The sequence below is a fragment of the Marmota marmota genome, unplaced genomic scaffold, assembly GCF_001458135.2.
Source record: "Marmota marmota marmota unplaced genomic scaffold, marMar, whole genome shotgun sequence".
NCBI lineage: Eukaryota > Metazoa > Chordata > Mammalia > Rodentia > Sciuridae > Marmota > Marmota marmota.
The window spans coordinates 705131-724063 of NW_025999930.1; the positions used below are offsets into that span (position 1 = coordinate 705131).

At 41.2% G+C, this 18933-nt stretch overlaps 1 protein-coding gene across 3 annotated transcripts in view; it reads right to left on the reverse strand.

The window, feature by feature from the left end:
• The window catches only part of Fam120a (family with sequence similarity 120A), a 102761-nt gene extending 84121 nt beyond the window's left edge, over nt 1-18640 (reverse strand). The window contains exons 1-2 of one of the 3 annotated variants that reach the window (XM_015506281.2): nt 18446-18640; nt 2579-2825 (exon numbers count right to left, since the gene is read on the reverse strand). In XM_015506281.2, the coding sequence (XP_015361767.2) occupies nt 2579-2825; nt 18446-18625 (427 nt within the window). In that variant the 5' untranslated portion in view covers nt 18626-18640. Of the gene's footprint in view, nt 1-2578; nt 2826-3392; nt 3412-18445 lie in introns of those variants that run through there. The other 2 variants (XM_048800500.1, XM_048800501.1) reach the window with 2 other exon arrangements.
• Between the last annotated feature and the right edge of the window lie 293 nt (nt 18641-18933).

The following is an 18933-nucleotide window of genomic DNA, read 5'->3' on the forward strand; positions in this document are numbered from 1 at the left end:
CAGGAACAACAGTAAAATGTGGAATCGGCACAATTATAAAATCTTCCTTAGCAAAATTAAATGACAAATGTCAATGACTATTGGTCACCACCCCTGATTACATGTGAGAAGGCACATCCTACAACAATGCTCACCCATGCCACCTATCACTAGAATGCTGTCAGTCACCAAATAAGAACAGCTTTCAACTGAGACAAACTGCATTTTTGAGGGAATACTGTTTTCCCAGTAGTGCTTGAATGCCTGATACACTAACATCTGTAGGTTAGTTACCTCTTTGCAACTTAAAAACAGCAATTTCCTAAATAACTCTTGATTTTTCTAACATGACTTAATCACCTCCACATTAAGACAGCAGATTCATTAATTAGCTGCTGACAGAAAGCAAAAACAAGCTGAGATCATATGCAACACTGCTACATCATAATATTCCAAATGCATCACCACATAAAACAGGCAATGAAGTAGCAGGATGTCCCGTTGATCCGCTCAGGCTGACTGTGCTTTGTGTTGCTTCCTGCTGTTACTGGACTGCACTATTTTACTATGAAACATGAAGTGTCAGAAGTCTTTTGTGAAGATTTAAATTGAAAAAAATATTAAGCCAATTCTAACATCCACAGCAGACTCTAAGAAAACTTGAGTTAAATATATGAATGACTATTACACTCAACTTTCCTAAAACCAAAGTGTAAACTTTCTATTATGGGAGGAAAAAAGAAAAATGAGCCTTCTCTTTTCTAAAATAGAAAACCTCAGGCTGGGGTTGTGGCTCAGTGGTACAGCACTTGCCTAGCATGTGTGAGGCACTGGGTTCGATTCTCAGCACTGGATAAATAAATTTAAAAAAATAAATAAAGGTCCACTGACAACTAAAAAATTTTTTAAAAAATAAAATAAAATAGAAAACCTCACTCTTAGAATTAAGAGTTTAACCTGTAACTTGCCTAAACTTTCTGAAGAGACTCCAAGACTCAAATTAATTAGGTGAAATATTATTATTGATTTTCATTTATTTCAAAAGTTCACAATGTAGTTAGCTAGAAAAGTATAAGCTGGCATTACCTCCCAAAAAACATATTCAACATTTCTTAAATAAGATAATAAAAGTATCTTTCACATTTCAAATTAGTTCAGGTATCCATGTTCTAAGAATATGCAATTTCATATCCTTTGAAAGTTCACTAACATACAGAAGTCATTCTTCATAACCTAAGCAAATACAGAACTTTTCATAAATTGTGCTACCCATATACTCACTTTTAACACCAAAGGAAGTATCCTTTTGTATTTTAATATTTGCAAATACACTTAGATTAGTTTTAAACCTTCAAATCCCAAAAGTCACAAGTTCTCTAAAAATTTACATTTGAAATTAGATCCACATAAACAAACTTGCGAAATCAAAATTTTGTTGATTGGCCATTATATAATAAAACTTAAAACTGTTTTGGAAATCTTTCTGACAACTAGAAATTTCTATAAATTCTGCAATGTAATTTCCCTCTCAAGCAGGCCACATTAGGCTGCTAACCTCTATAGAATACAAACTAAAAGATCATGCAGTTTCCAAAAGGTCTCTCCCATGTGCCCAAAAAAGCCCCAAGTCCCATCAGAATTAGGAAGTCTAATCACAAGAGTGCCTCACTCCTAAATATACTTTATGTGTGGAAACAATTATTACACACTCTGCAAATTAGAGCTTGAGACATGCACACAGCAAGCACAGAAAAATAATTGACAGAAGAGATAAAAAAACAATAACCACACAAAGTCAAAGAATAAATATTACTCTTCGAAACTTATTAAGAAAAGAAATTAATATATAAAATCTTAGTTAAAACAAGATTTCGGGCTTGGGTTGTAGCTCAGTGGTAGAGTGTTTGCTTAGCATGCACAAGACACTGGGTTCAATCCTCAGCACCACATAAATGTAAAATAAAGATATTGTGTCCACCTAAAACTAAAAAATAAATATTAAAAAATACCAGATTTCAACATTGATTATAACATAAGTAGTTCTCCCAAAGGAATTTTAATTTATAAATTTACTTAATTTTTATTCTTCCTTTTAAGGCAATTGTTTTTCTTTTAAGTAGTGAGTATCCTAAAGATGGTGGAGAACATAACAGTGCTAACTGCATGGCATATTTTCCTCTATTATTAACATAATTTATGCCAAAGGCTTAAATGCCCTAATATTCATAGTAGGCATACCTGTAATTAAAAAATGTTATTTTTCCAAAACTTTTAAATTTATTCACAAAGTAAGTTTTCAGCCCAGATAGAACACTACATAAATGAATTCTTTTTTCTTTTTTTCTTTTTTTGTGGTGCTACGGATTGAAACCAGTGCCTTGTGCATGCAAGCCTATATCCTCAGCCCACGTAAATGATTTCTTAAGAACAAAAATACCCCTTTGTCAGTCATGCCAAAAAATCTGAAGTAAAGAATGCTAAGGAAGAGCCTATTCATTGGTTCTTTTAAATTTAAGATATACAACCAAATGATTCAAGCACTGAAATATTTCAAAGATCAGAATGCTCACAGTATATTTTTTCACAATGTTCCACCTACCTAACAGAGCAGCAAAAATAGGAAAACGATTTGGGTTCAGGTCCAGTTGCTTGGCAACTTCATGCATCAGATATTGGCTTGTTGTGAGACTTTTCCCGTTGCGGCTCAGCTTGAGGGCATGGGCACTGAAGTAGTAGGGGATGTTGCACAGTGCATAATCGGAGTCGTAGGCCACCAAGCCATGGAAACCGTTCTCTCTGCAGAAACCAATCACTTCTTGATGGTGATCCTCAATGCTCTGTGCAACCTGCACAGAGAAGAAAACTTCATCAGATGTGGTAAAACTTACAGCAGAATGTTCAACGGTAGACATGTCTGTACAGAAGCTGGAAAATTACAGACTATCCAAAAAAGCCAAATAGTCAAAAAGTCCACTGCTCCGACAGAAAGTCTCTGTGGGAAATCAGATTCAAGTCACCTCCTGTCAGTAACTTATGATCCCAATCTAGACTGCAAGTTAAGTTTCCATTCTTGTGAAGTTCAAAGATCACCCTGCTTGAAAATATACAGAGCGGGATGACCCATGATACTATTCTGAAGGAAGGAAGAGAGGGAAACAGAACGAGGGAGGGAAAAGGGAAGGAAAACAGAGTATAGAAGACAAAGAAGCCATCTGCCTTCCATGCAAGCAAAACAATTTCTTCAAAATAAACCAAATGTGTCAAATAGGTACAAGAATCAGAAGGGTTTTTAAAAGAAGCAAAGGCTGAATATTATCCCTCTCCTAGCTCTAAATCACTGTCACTTTAGTGATGAAAAATGTAAGCCAAATGTTCTTTATTTCTATTGAATCCCCACCGTGGAGCATACATACCAGCTCAGATTTCTAGGACACTATGGAGGAAAGAGAGAAGCAACGCCTCTGAAAAGCAGAAAGTCCTCTGCAATTGCCACAGTCCCAGAAATAACTGGAAAAAAAAATGTTCTTCTAAAATATTTCAAGTCCAAAGCCACCGATTTCTTTTCTGCTATTTATTATGCTCATTTTTCCAACAAAAATCCTGGAAGGTTTATCTATTGTTTCTACAATAAATAAGGTATTGTTTTAAAAATATTTTTTAGTTGTAAATGGATTATTTATTTATTCATTTATCTATTTATTTGTATGTGGTGCTGAGGAATGAACCCAGGGCTTCACACATGTCAGGCAAGTGCTCTACCACTGAGCCACAACCCCAGCCCCTAGATAAAGTATTTTAAAGAACAAACTTTTATACTAAATCAGGTGATTCAGTTAACAATGGAAAATTAACTCTCTACAGAGCCTTCGTGGAGGAACACATGTGCCCTTAACCTAAAATGACTATACTGAAGAAAAAATTAAACTCAAAATCAACTTACAGCATTTGACAGTGACATGACCAGTACCTAACAGAGTGCCTGGATATCAAAGAATAGAACATTTCCATCAGTTCTGAAAATTCCACTGGACAGCACTTAATCTCAGTTCTCAGTGACTTTCATAATACAAGTGGTTACTAAATCTTACTGAAATGTTAGCTGTAATGAAATCTGAGAGGCAAAGAAAGCCTATTGGAAGATACTTATTTAAAGGAAACATAACTTCCTGAGTTTTCTTCCTTAGAATAAGAGGATGCTGTTTTATCCCTACATCTAAAAACACTAAACACCAGCTATGACCAAAAAGTACAGCTTAAAAAAAATTCTAAAATCAGGCCAGCTTTATTCTCTCACTTCCAGATATGGTAATCTCCAAGTTCAAGTTCTTTACCTCAAATGATGTTACTACACAGAACTTTGTATTTAGAGTGGTGTTGTGTTTTAAAATCACTAGAAACCACTGGCTGTTTTCCAGATATCTTTAATAGTAAGTCTGTATACTCTATAAACAGACCCGAAAATGAGAGGAGACAGTGAGTCACCACTCCCACCTCTCCTCCCAGGACTTCTAGAAAAGGCAGGTGACCACTGGTTCTTAAGATCCATGCACCTTGTAGGTGGTGGTACAGAACAAAAACACAGGAGTATGCATATTCCATATTTATATCTGTGAGGTAGTTTATTAGCACCCTTCCTCCAAGAAACTGACTGAGAGCAGATCCACCTCCATGCTGAGGGAGTCCAGCTGCCCACGGCTCATCTCCCAGTTGCTTACTCTTCGCAGTCCTTGGGCTACAAAATTCATGGGATGGAGAAGAACTCCCACCAGTGCTGTACCAGAATGGGATGAAGCCTTCTAACGCAGAGTGGCTTTTTCAATAAAGACCTGAAGAAAGAGGAGGCCCTGAGAGGGTTTCCAGGAGCCCATCCACACAGACCTGGGGCAAGTGCAATGGCCCCAAAGTGGGCGTGCACATGCCCAGCAGAGAGACACAATGAACTCCACCTGGGGTCAAAGATGAAGTCTAAGAGTTGGCTGAGATCAAGTCTAACCCATCACTTTCAAATAATGCTGTGAGCGCTGTAAAATGGTGGCAATTATATCTCAAGAGCTGTAAAACATTCATACTCTTTGACCCAGTAACCTCACTCCAGGAAATAGAGCCTGAAAAACCAAACCGCCAAATAAAATATTAGAAGCATAAAAATGATCACATTAACTTCTACAGGAAAGAAGCAAATTAACATTATGGAGACAGGCACATACAGCAACCACAGTGGATGTGGAGAAACGGAGGGAAAATGCCACAATAAAATATCAAATCATTCCAGAATACAATATGGTGACTGTACTGAATGAAAAATTAAATTCAACTTAAGGGCTGGGGATGTGGCTCAAGCGGTAGCGCGCTCGCCTGGCATGCGTGCGGCCCGGGTTCGATCCTCAGCACCACATACAAACAAAGATGTTGTGTCCGCCGATAACTAAAAAATAAAAAAAATATTAAAAAAAAAAAAATTCAACTTAAAATCAACTTCCGGCTGTACCACAATGGGATGATGTATTCACAACTATGTAAAACTGTATTTATGGAACCAGGGTAGAAAGGAAAAAGCAAAACCCAACACAGTTGTATCAGGGAACATAATTATGCTTAAAAAGCTGGTGGTGTCCTATTAGAAAGCACACCACACTCTACAGCACTTTGGGCAGTCTGACCTGGCTCTCCCCAGAGGACAAGGACCAGAGTGCATCTTTATGGACAGCAGACACCCAGTAAAAACTGAAAGAAGTAAAAACTGTCACATTTTTGTGGGTCTCTGAAGATTTCTTAAATTATCTAAAGATTAATAAGATACGATCTTGTATTAGAGACAGAAATCCAGTAGAACCTTATTAAAGGAAAATGGTACATGGAACTCTTCACAGTCACCTCCTCTCCCCAGCCTACAGAATGCTCATTCAGAACATTCAATTTCAGATTGACATTCAAAAGCAAAGTGCATAAACCATTAATAATTCACTACAACTCTAATTTGCAAATGATTAACAATATCTTAACCCTCCCCAAAGTACACAGAGCATGAAACAAATAGCTGACTATGAGACCTAATGTCCTGAAACAAAAGATAAAGGAGCCACTCCCAAGAAGGGAGGCATCCAACCTACAGCAAAGGCAGGAGTAGGTCCATTCTCCTGAGTCTCCAAGAAGCGTGGAAATGTCTAGGCTCCAGCTCAGACTCCATACCCAACCTGCCATATAAACTGCACAATCCCCAAGGTAAAACCTGATGGCTCTTCAAGGATCCTTCAACTTCTAGAATTCTCATACACCCCTCCACCTGTTAAAATTCATTATGCCTTATCTGAGAAAATGCAAACGCAACAGGACATTAAAAACCATAAGAAGGGGATGAAGCTGTAGCTCAGTGGCAGAGCACTTGCCTGGTATGTGTGAGGCACTGGGTTTGATCCTCAGCATAACATATAAATAAACAAATAAAGGCGTTCTGTCCACCTACAACTACAAAAATTTAAAAAAAAAAAAAAAAAAAAAACCACAAGGGTAAGGCTAGGGTAGCTCATGGTAAAGCACATTCAGCAAGTGCCAGGTTCTGGGTTCAATCCTCAGCACCAAAAACAAAACAAAAAACCCCACAAGGATAACAGCTTAACCTTCTCAATGGGTGAATAATGGAAGTTTGCTTCAGCAATTACTCAATTAAGGAGGAAAAAAGATCTACAGAAGAAAACCACAAAAAACATGAAGCGAAAAGTTAAATGTTGACAACCCAGAGATGGTGGGGACAATGTGGGGACAAGACAACTCCCTGCATTTGTCAAAACTCAAACAACTGTTCATCACAAAGAATGAAACCTGTATGCAAATTAAAAAACAAATCAACCATGATGTGGGAGGGGAGTGCCAGAGAGGAACAAAGACTGACCAGTGCATGGAGCTGCATCGTACAGAAGTGAAGCAACCTCACTGAGGAAGCCTGAAGGCTAGACAAACACCGCCTCTGCTTGGCAAGGTCTCCCCCCAGGGCCCTGTTAATGATTTTGAAACTGCTTTGTAAGAACACCTGGACAGATGCAAAGGGTACCTGGCAGAGGAAGAGGGTACAGATAAGCGGAGGCAGAGGCCACACCGGGCCAGCCTGGAGATGTGGGGGAGGGGCACTCACCATGGAGCTGCTGGAGGCCCTGGTGACACACAGACCTCCCTGAGCTCAGCACAGATGCCAGGAAACAGACACACCTGAGGCATCTTGTAGGGCCAAGGCAAGGAAAAGCCCCCAAACCAAAGGACAGGGAGTGTCCCAGAACCAACCTTATAATGCAAGCCACATGGTGGACAACGTGACTGATCACAGCCCCAAATAAACTGCTTCCGACTGATATGCTGATGAGATAAATGATGGGGGAAGAAGACACAAATGTTCCCTACAGAGGAATCCAAATAATCCCTTCCAGAACAGAAGCTGATTAATCCTGCCGGCCTCCACCCCCACTGTATGTGGGCCTGGGTGTATGTGGGCCTCACTAGTCTGCCTCCAAAGGAGGGTGCCACAAATAAGCAAGGGGAAAAGGCGCACCAGACCAGAGAGAGCACTCCAACCAGCTGATCCTGGTGTGTCAAGAAATGACCGCACTCCTGGGTTATTCTACCCCCAAACTCCTCAAAGGGACAAGACAGGGATCTCACTAAATTGCTGAGGCTGGAACTTGTGATCCTCCTGCCTTAGCCTCCCCTGTCGCTGGGATTACACCGGCTTGTCACCAAGCCCAGCTGGTAAATCAGACTTTGATTTGAGCTGCCTCACTACTGGGAAGCGCAGGTAAACACTGAGACCATCTGTGCATTAGAAGTCCTCAAGATCAAGGAAGTCAAACTCCTGTCCACATCTCACACTCCAGTCCAGGACCGGGAGGGAGGAGGAGCCAGGGTCCCACTCAGGGCTCCAGCCAGCAGCCTCTCCTCCCACCCTTTCCAGGAAAGGAATAGCACCCTTAGCACTAAAAAGTCAAAGCCGCGGCAAAATCCCATTTTGGGACCCAAGGAAGTATTTTATATTTAGTTTAAGATAATAATTTTATGCTATTATAAATTACCACAGAATCCTGGGTGAATCTTTTTAATCAATAGTTTTAATGTCATTATTTTAAAAAGACAGAACCATCAAAACTCCAATTTTACAAGGAATAAAGGCTAAAAAGTTCCCAACCTTACTTGGCAAGTGTTAATTATTTGTCAATTCTTAAAAAGTGACAATGGGGACAGTCCTGCACAAGTAACACTCAGCACTTTTGCTGACTCCTGATCCCCAGGGAAGACACTTGGACAATGAGGTGTCCACTGCCAACTTCAGTAACACTTTCTGTACTTCCACTTCTTCATCTGCAAAAATAAAAGCATTCCTCCCCCTCCAGGGTAGCTCCACAGCGCATGTCAACAGGCATGTCAACAGCTCGGCATCCTTCTGAGTACTGAACACTAGATACATGTCAGTTACTATCTTTTAAGGAAGCTACATGAAACAGGTTTCTGGATACTTTTCACTAGGGCTTGTCATAGAGTTCTTTGACACAAAGAAACAATGCCCTATGTGGCTTTTCCTCAGAATAATTTTACACTAGCTCCAAGAATAAAATGACATATCCTCCAGCCAGCTGTCTGAGTTAGGAGATATAAATTAACCCTATCTTATTGCTTACAGAAAAAAAAAACAGGCTTTGACCTTTAGTCAACCGAACTCTAATCAACAGGTATTAGGTGGTAAAATTTAACTCTCAGGCTTCTGTTCTCTACTGTGATCCAACTCATGAATGAGAACAGAAAAGTCAATTCCAATCCGATGGGAGATGCTTGGGTTGACTCTCTTTAAAAGGGCAATTTACTGTTAGGATACATGTGGCAGTCTCTCCCCTCAGGAAATCTCAAATCAGGGCTGCACAATCACAACTTGCAGACCTTCTTCATTCCATAAGAACTGAATGCAGTGAGCTCTGAAGCAAAGAAAAGCATTTCTCTTAAAACAAGGGCATGATGCATGCAGACACTCAACTTCGCTAGTGACCAAAACCCCAAGACACCACCTCACTCTCAGGGTGGCTACTACCCCCAAACTTAATTTAAAAACAGGTGATAAGAAGTGTTGGTGAGCATGTGGAGAAATGGAACTCTTGGGCACCAAGGTGGGAAAGTAACAGCTGTGCCGCTACTGTGGCAAATGACGTGGTGGAGTCTCACGAGGTAAATAGAATCAACCTAGGATCCTGCAATTCCACTTCCAGGTTGAAATCCTGGTCTCAACTGCACATCCACGTCCACAGCAGCACTGATCAACAATCATGGAAAAGTGGAAGTGACCCAAGCGTCTGTCCACACATGAATGGAAAAGCAGACGGTGGCTCTCCATGCAACGGAATATTACTCACCCTTTAAAAGAAAAGGAAATTCTGACACGTGCTACAACATGGAAAAAAACCTTTGAAGATACTACAAAGGGTATATAAGCCAGTCATAAAAAGACAAAAACTATGTGATCTCATTACATTAAGTTCCTAGCACAGCCCAGCTCAGAGTCAGAAGGTAACATGGTGGCTGCCACAGCTGGGAGAAAGGAATAGGGGCTGTTGCTTAATGGGGATGAAGTTCCAGTTCAAGAAGATGGAAAAGATGTGGGGTGACAGCATTCTGGATGGTGACGTTGGTGATGTCTGTACAACACTATGAATGTGCCTGATCTCACTGAACTGAATGATTAAAAATGGCTAAAATGGTACATTTTATATTATGTATATTTTACTATCATATTTAAAAATAATAAGGGTATTGCTATGTCTTCCGGTCTTCTCAGAAAACTTAGCTTCTCAAATATAACTTGGCTCTAAGACATAACCTCCTACTTATCAAAAGATACAAGTTTTGGTCTGGGATTGTGGCTCAGCGGTAGAGCACTCACCTAGCACGTGCGAGGCCCTGGATTCGATCCTCAGCACCACATAAAAAATAAATAAATAAAATAAAGATATTGTGTCCAACTACAACTAAAAGAAATATAAACATTTAAAAAGTTTTATTTTCCCTTTGGATAATGACAATCTGCATGCATGTAATGAATTGTGTGTCCCAGCCTGGATCAAAGGGTGACATTTTTTTCCTTTCCAGATTGCTTGTGGTATGACTGCAGTCTGGTTTAATGCTTATTCAACAATAAAACCGTTTCCTTTCCCTTCTTTAAAAAAAAAATAGGAGAGCAAATGTCATAAAAGAAATGCAAATTAAATTTTATAAACTTTAAAAATTAAAAAAAGGAATTCTTATATTTGTAATCTGTTTAAAACAGCCTGCTATATTAATCTCCTGATGACTCAGCTACATCATAGTGAGATTATTCTTGTTAAGATTTCATTCCAAGCTGCATGTGGTAGTGCACGCCAACAGTCCCAGCTACTCAGGGAGGCTGAGGCAGGAGGACGGCTTGAGCCTGGGAGTTTGAGACCTGCCTAGGCAACATAGTAAGATACTGTTTCAAAAGACTAATAATAATAATACAAATAAAATTTAATACAAAATGTCAAAATTTAATTTCCAGAATTCAGGAAAAAGGAAGATCAGATTGATAATATTGACTAAAAATGTCATCGACCAGTTCAGTGAGGCTCTCGGTAGAGATGGAAGACAATCCACGCTCTTCAGACCTGTGAGGTCAACCCTCCAGCTCTGAACCCTCCAGCTACTGCCCCAACTATAACTGGTAAAATGCCAATAACAAGGTAAATCCACTGTCCCCAAAGGCTAATTTATTCCTGAGACAACTAAGAAATGCCTAATGACTGGAGTGCTGAAGTGCTATTTCTGAGTTGCAGATCCTTCAGTACTATACCCTAGACTTTATCTCTACTTGCTGTGCAACTCCACCCTCAATATGCACCTCAGAAGCAGGATATCAAGAGAAGCAGCAGCAGTTGATCCAAGCAGTCATTCCCTTACGCCTTCCACATGCCTCCTAAGAAGGATAAAAGGCTTATCAAAGACAAAAACCTCCGCACCAGGTGGCCAAGCTGGGAACTCAGAAATCAGCTCTGACTCCGGCCTTGAAATCCTCCGCTTCCTGCCACCACAGTGCCCTGTGTGAGGGACTACAGTGACTGCGGAGGCATGCATTCACCACACACTGTTTAACACCTGTTACAGGTCAGGTATTGTTCTAAGTGGACAACAGGCAAGGTCTGCTTAGAACTTACTTCCTTGGGTAAACACACAAATAGGCAAAACTGAAATAAATGATGAACTATATAAGAAATTCAGAGAATTTAAGAATATTTTTATCTAAACTCTGATTCACTATTTTATTTAGAAATTTTCGTCTATAAATACATTAAATAGTCCAGTAGTTCAAATTCTAAAATATCTCTTCTTCACATTACATGGTATTTGACATGTACTCCTATGGCTGATTGCTGAGGCTGGGATATATAGTGTGTGTTAATTAGTCTCTTTCTATCAGCATAAATTTCAGAAAATTAAAATGAAGAGCATGTGGGTCTAAAAGTAGTTTAGGAATAGGATGCACATATGTATGTATTTTAATTAAGTTGGCCAGGCACAGTGGCACATGCCTATAATTCCAGAGGCTCTAGAGGCTGAGGCAGGAGGATCTCAAGTAAAGGCAGCCTCAGCAATGTAGCAAGGCTCTAATCAACTTATCAAGATCCTGTCTCAAAATAAAAAATAAAAAGGGCTGGGATGTGGCTCAGTGGTTAAGCACATCTGGGTTTAATCCCTGGTACAAAAAAAAAGTTGTACTTTTTGTTTCCTGGTGTACTTGGAAATATCTATTTCAAACAGTTAAATGGCTTTCTGAAGACCCCAGGCTTAGAGTTCTTTGACTTGCCCATACCAGGATTTCCTTGCCTTGGCACTGCTGATATCTGGGGCAGTGCGAAGGCAAGGAAATGAGGGGGGAGTATTCTATGAATTGCAAAATGCTTAGCAGCACCCTGGCCTCTACCCAATGTCTACAGTTAACAGCCCTGACTCCCCAGCTCTAATAAGCAAAAATGCCACCAGACACTGCCAAGTCTCATCTGTCAACCTCAGTTGCGAACCATTCATAGATCTTCACTGAGTTTATTGTTTTATGGTATCAGAGAAAGTTCTAAACATTAACATGCAAAAATTATTTAAATGCCACTCCCCCCCACCACGCCACACCACGCCCCTGTTGGCAGCAGTCTTCCTGGAGGTGTCCCTCTTCCTGCTTAGTTCACTCACCCATGCCTAGGCAGTAACAGGCACTTGAAAATTTACTGAAAGAAGAATTAATCATCTAAAAATGGTCTGGCTACATAATGGAACACAGCAAATACTCCGATAGAGATGATGCCTACATGAACACGCTGGAGAGCCCCCATGGGGTGGGACACAATCCCTTGCCTCAGGCAGCTTACAGTTTAGTGGGGGAGGAAAGCAAGCAGGAGGTCACCGAGGACAGGACAGGACGGGACCCCCACTGCACAGACACCCTGCCCCAAATCAGGAGGGACTTCATGAGGAAAGCTGACATTTGAGATGGGCTAACAGTGAGTCAGGTTGTGACAAACCAAAGCTGAGTAGTAGTTAGAAACTAGGAAATGGCATAAGCAGAGCTTGGAATATTCTTGAGGAAATGGTGAGCAGTTGGGTTGAAAGCATTTAAAAAGTAGAGAAATTATGAAACATGAAGCAATGGGTTCCAGTTACAGGTGTCTGCATGCCTCAACAAGAGCTGGGCCTCCATGGAAATGCAGGTGACCGCTCTGAGAGGGTGGCGCTGGAGAAGCCAGGCAGGGCAGCAAGGCTGCTCTGGTGAGTCCACGTGCTGGGGATGTTGGAAATGAGGGAGGGCACAAGTGTGGAGACTGGAGCGGCATGGCACGACGCATCCTTACTACAGGACCACAGGATGGGGCTGAACTGGCAGAGGACTCTGGGGTAGCAGGGCTTACTCCAGTGTGAATGGTCACCGGGCTCAAACCAGTCAGGGCTGAAAGTGAAACCAGAGAGTGGGAGGAGGAACGGGACAGCAGGGAAGGCCAGGGTGGGGACTAGAGGATGTGATCTTGTGAAAGCAGGTGCTGGAGACTGCAGAGAGTGGCCCGGGAGCTGTCAGATACTGAATAAGGCATGGACAGGGCCCACCGCGCAAAAAGGGGAGCTGGCGACTGTGAGAGGAAGAGTGGACAACAGGGAGGGGTGAGGACTGTAGCATTCAAAGTCATTTTCAGCAATCCAAGGAAACACGAAAGAGCTCTGATCCTTGAAAAGGATTCAAGGAGGCAAGTGAAACAGACAGCGGGCTTCAGGAGTATAACTTCAAACTTTAAAAAAAAAAAAAAAAAGGAAGAGATCTAGACAAGAATGGTAACTGCTGATAAAGATCAGTGTTCAAATAGTAAAGAGATGGTTCAAGAACTGCATGGCTTGGTACTTTTTAAATGGGATAATCTCAAATAAAATCCAGATTTATGGCTTTCTTAAAAAAAATCTGAAGATCTGACAATGTGGACTCACAGTCCCATGTGGCTTTCAAAATGTGTGTACCATCTATGAGGGCTGAACAAATTGTGGAATACTACACAGGCATTAAAAAGAATGAATTCTCTATAGAAACGGAAAGAGGTCTTACACTGTGATTACGTTAATGTTAAAACTTAGAACCACATTGTAATAACAGATAACATATCGAATGACAGAGCACCTATAGCTTATGCAGTCCCTGTGAAAACTGTGTAAATTCTTTCAAAAGGTTAAAACACAGGACCGTGGATGTATCCCAGGCGGGTAGAGAAGTGCCCAGTAAGTGTGAGGCCCTGACTTCGGCCCCCAGCATTGAGGGGGTGGGGGACAAACACAGAATTACCATACAACCCAGCAATTCCATTTGAGTACATACCTAAAAGAATTAAAAGCAGGGACACTCAAATAGATAATTTTTATACTTTGTTCTTAGAAGCATTATTCATTATTAACAAGTCAAAAAGTGGGAGAAACTCAAATATTCATAAATAGGCAAATGGATAAACAAAATGTGCAATATATACAATGGATTATTATTTAGTGTAAAGAAGATGTCGGAATTATAACACATGCTACAACATGACTGAACCCTTAAGATAGTCAGCCATCTAAGCGAATTTAACTACAGCCATGTGCCAAATAACAACATTTCAAGGTCGGGCTGCATAAATAACCATGGTTCCATGATTATTATAGGGGTGAAAATTTCCTGTCATCTAGCAGTTTCACTGTATTTTCTCTATGTTTAGGTACATAAACACGACTGTGTTACAGCTGCCTACAGTATACTCTCTACAAGTTTGTAGCTTAGAAGCAGGACGTTTACCATACAACCTACAGGCTGCACCCTCTTAAGTATCCAGGAAATCACATTCATCAGAATATTTCTCTGTCATTAACCAACATGTGACTACAGTCACAAAACTGATACACTGGAGAAAAATACCCATTTTTAAGTGATGACTGATTTGAGTTATAACATGATCAATTTTGAACACTAAGTATTTCCTGGTCAACTAAAGATCCTTAAGAATAAAAACTATAGTCAATTCTCAGGGTCTACTGTTGGGTGATTTCTTCTACATAGAAACCCTGCTGCTCCTTTTATAACTGGAAAAAGAACATGGACGTTTTGCTATCCCAACTGACACAGGGCAAACTGCAGGTAGGCACGCCCCAAAGTACTCTCACAATGAAACTGAAGTTGGACTTTAGCACTGCACTTCCCTCTTGAAGGGGTGATGAATAGCTTGTCCACAGATGTCATTGAATCAGCAGATCCTATTTCTCTGCATGTAAAATGGGGTAGGGAGGCACTGAGGCCTAAATGACCTAGCAAGTGTGAGGAAGGACCTAGCAAGCACCTGGTCAGATACCAGTTACTTCAACAAGGACTAGAGATCATTATCTCTAGAAACAAACATATTATTATGCTAACCACGAAAAATCTGAAAGCATGGTCTAATCTCACATTCTTTCACTGACTTAAAACATGAACACCATTTTACAGAAGATCTAAGTTGCACATCAAAGAATTGATTTAAAAAAATTCCAATAGAAGCAAATTCAAGGTACAATCTGAAGGACTTCATGATATACTCTCCCATCTCTACCACCAGTCTTATAGAAGAAAGATTTACAAAAGTCTTGGTGATTTAATGCCACCAAGATTTAAAAATAAACATCAGTCATTCACTGAAGTTTCAAAGGTTATGATGACTCACGGCACACAAGAGGAAATACTCTCGGATTTAAGCTAAAGCCAAGTTCAAATTAGGCTGTTCAATGTTCTAAACAAAACTAGTTCAAGTAAAGGTGAACTTTTAATGGCCAAAGAAATACAATTATAACTGTACAAAAAAGTACAGTTTTTACTCCATCAAAGAAACATTCGGTCCCTGCACAGTGATGCACACCTGTAATCCCAGCAACTCAGGAGGCTGAGGCAGGAAGATCACAAGTTTTAGGTCAGCCTGGGCAACTTAGTAAGATCTTGTCTCCAAACGTGAAAAGAGCTAGGGATGTAGCTCAGTGGCAGAGCATCACTGGGTTCCTTCTCCACATGGAAAACAAACAAGCACACTACTGCCTGAAAAAGGAGTTCTCTGAGCAAGGACAACAGGAAATTATACCTTTCTGTCCATTCATAAAACATCAGAAGACCAACAAGATGGTAAATTTTTGTATGAGAAATGCCTTTTATCCAACAGTTAAGTGTTCCTATCAATTCTTTTACCAGTGTTTAACCTTCTTTTTAAAAAACTGTCATTACCACACACTAAAATTTTTATTTATTTTTGATGTACAATTCTTATGTTAAAACACATTACCACCACCACCTCCAGGAAACAGTTCACATGTCCACACCTCCTCCTCTCTACTCCTGATGCCAGTGAGTGGCCCCCAATGTTATGGTTCATCTTCACAAGAATGTCATGTAAAGAGAACCACTCATTTGAACCTGGCTTCCTATACTCAGCCTAAAACCTCTGTAAAAGATTCTTGTTTAAGTTGATACACATATCAATAGTGCCTTCCTTTTAATTACTAAGTAGTACCCTACAGAATGGATCTAGTTTGTTGCACATACTTACTAAACGATATTCTGATTGTTCCAGTTTGGGAGTGGGATTGCTGGGTCACACAAAAATTGTTAATCTCATAAGAAACCATCAAACTATTTTCTAGAGAAATGGTGTCATTTTGTATTACCACCAGCAAGTAGGTATAGATTCCAGATGCTCAGCATTCTTGCTAGCACTTGGTTTTGCCAGCTTTTTATTTTTCCCTTTCTAATAGGCATACAGGGATATCTCATCATGGTTTAAGATTTCTAACCATTTTAGTGGTATCTTAAAAATAACAGTATACACTGCCTCACTCCTTAAACAGACAACACTGAAGATACAGTTTTCTAACTCACTCAAATCATCATTGTAGAATAAACATTGCACTACCCTCAGGGACTACTGAAGTACATACATAGGGCTGTTTTTCTTTTTCTAAAATAGCCCCAGAATTATGTCTGCTTTTTATAGCTTTTAAAATCTTCTCCCTTGTCACTGCTTGCTATTAATGGTGCTCCTGCCTCTGGCAGACTTTCCTCTTCACCCTCTTCTCAAGCTGAGTCGAGAAAATAGATAACCGAGCTTGTTAAATTACATCTAAAAAGGAGAGGGCAGTCTGGAAGTGAGAGAGCTTAAAGGGTTCTACAGTGAAGAAAGAGAAGGCTATTTTTTCCTGTTATTATACCTGAACTTCCTGACAACCCACTTGCTTGCTGAGAAATTTCTAGGAGGCAAATTTATTAAGCATCTTTTTAAAAAAGTGAGGTTGCAAGGGAAGGGACCATCAGGTAGTGAAGTCATGACAATATTAATCTGTGCAATTAACACTATGCTGTGAGTCTGTATCAGGAATCAACAGCTCATCTGAAATAAAACCTAGACAAAATTACTCTGCAACCAGAAATCTAAGCAGAAAGATCATCTTAAATGCGGTTTAAATCCAGGTTCCAAACATAGATCAAAATTCTGATCAAGTCCTAGGTGTATGAGGCATTTAAAGGGACACAAAGATAAAGAGAATCTACAGTTAAAAACGAATCCAATAGTTCTTTCAAAAGATACAGCAACCCTATATATACAGACTGATTCTAAGCCAAAGTAATATTTTTAGTGTTCCCTTGAAAGTCACTGACTAGTTAAGGCCACAGCCTGTAATATCACCAAAAGCAAATGAGTAAAGCTCCTGCTGTCTCCTAAGTGGTGTCTCCCAACTCTGAAGACAAAACTATGAACACTTAGACGCTCCACTGGAGGTGGATCACGGAAAAGAAATGGCACCACTTTCCCTCTCCCAGAGCCCAGGCTGCCTCTGAGAAAATGTGAGCAGCACACACTGTCTCTCACCCGAACTTCCTGAGGAATGGCAGGCAGAGTATCTGCCAGGCTCATGGGCCAATCACCACTGCTCCAGCCAATTCTATCCACAGCCTTAAAACCATTTCACCAATGGGATTGCAACTGGTGAAACTGCAACAGGATCCTGGGTGGGACTTCCGCTATCATTTTAGGCTTAACTACCACCATCTCATCACAGGCAGTGGGGGCAATGAGGAAGAGGGAGAATTTCACAAACTTTGAACTCGGGCACAGTTTCAAGAGAAATAGAAAGGACAAGTTGGAAGACAGTGGAGCAAGTGCTAAAAAAACCGATACCATACCCCCCAAAAAAAAACTGTTTTAAGGAAAAAGCAAGCAATCAAAACTTTAAGTTCATGATCATTTACGTACTTATTTTGCTAGTTAATTGTGGGTCCTCACGTTCCTCTGGCCCAGTTTTGGCCTCACAATGCTCTGCCACAGGAACAGCAGAAGGCTGACAATGTGGACCTCTGATTACCCACCAGTCAGGGCACTGCTGAAGGTCACTGAACACTTAACTATGCACCAGAAAAATAAATCCTGCAAGTTCAGGCCTGTAATTGCCTGATCCCCAAACCTTTTCCTCTAATTTTGAACTCCTTCTGCATCAGATACATAAAACTGAACTAGTTTAAAAACAGTCTGTCACAAAACTGACAAAAATCTTATCCTGTCAAGTTTTACAACTCCTAGGACTCAAACGCAAAAAAATAAAATAAAATAAACCACCACCACAAACACAGACACTCTCCAAAGGCACACTCCATCTTCAAAGGCACGGGGGCAGGGTTCTGCGCTCTGAATTAGAGGCCAAAGCGCGGGCCTTACACAAGTTTCGCCTCCCACAGCTATGGAGGCAGCACTGCCATTTCCAACGGCTTCTCCCCATGGCCCTGGCGATGCCCCCACTATTACTACTCATCCTTCAGGCTTCCAGCATAAACCTGTTGCTAAGAAAGGAAGGACTAAAACCGAAGAATGCATAGACTCATATACCGTTCAAATCAAACGCGAGTGAGTAGCCTGCCCACCTCCAAAAGGAGAGGAAACACTAAGGACATGAGTATCGACACCACCAATGCCAGTTCTGGTGCAGGGCTCTCACCGACGCTCAGTATCCTCAGTCGTCGGTGAGGCCCGAGCAGGGCAGCGAGGAGGGACGGCCGCGGGCGGACTTGAACAGTGCGCGGCCCGAACTGCCGGACATCCATCTGGCGCCTGGGGGCTAGCTCCAGGCACGCTCTCCCGAGTCCCCCGCGCGCCACTTTGGCGACACGCTGCGCCCGGGAGAGAGGCCTGGGACATGGAGGGAAGGCGGTGCGGCCTACTACCCAGTCCTTGCAAAGAGGGAGGACCACCCCAGGCCCAGTCCAGGCTTTCCCTGGACTCCGGCCCAGTCCTGCCCCTGGTCCGAGTGACCCAAGGCCCAGACGTGACCCTGGGCACCAAGGACCCCAGGCGGAGGGTCCTCGGCCCCCCTAGACCCTGGCCCACCCTGGCCCACCCGGGGCCCCCAGCC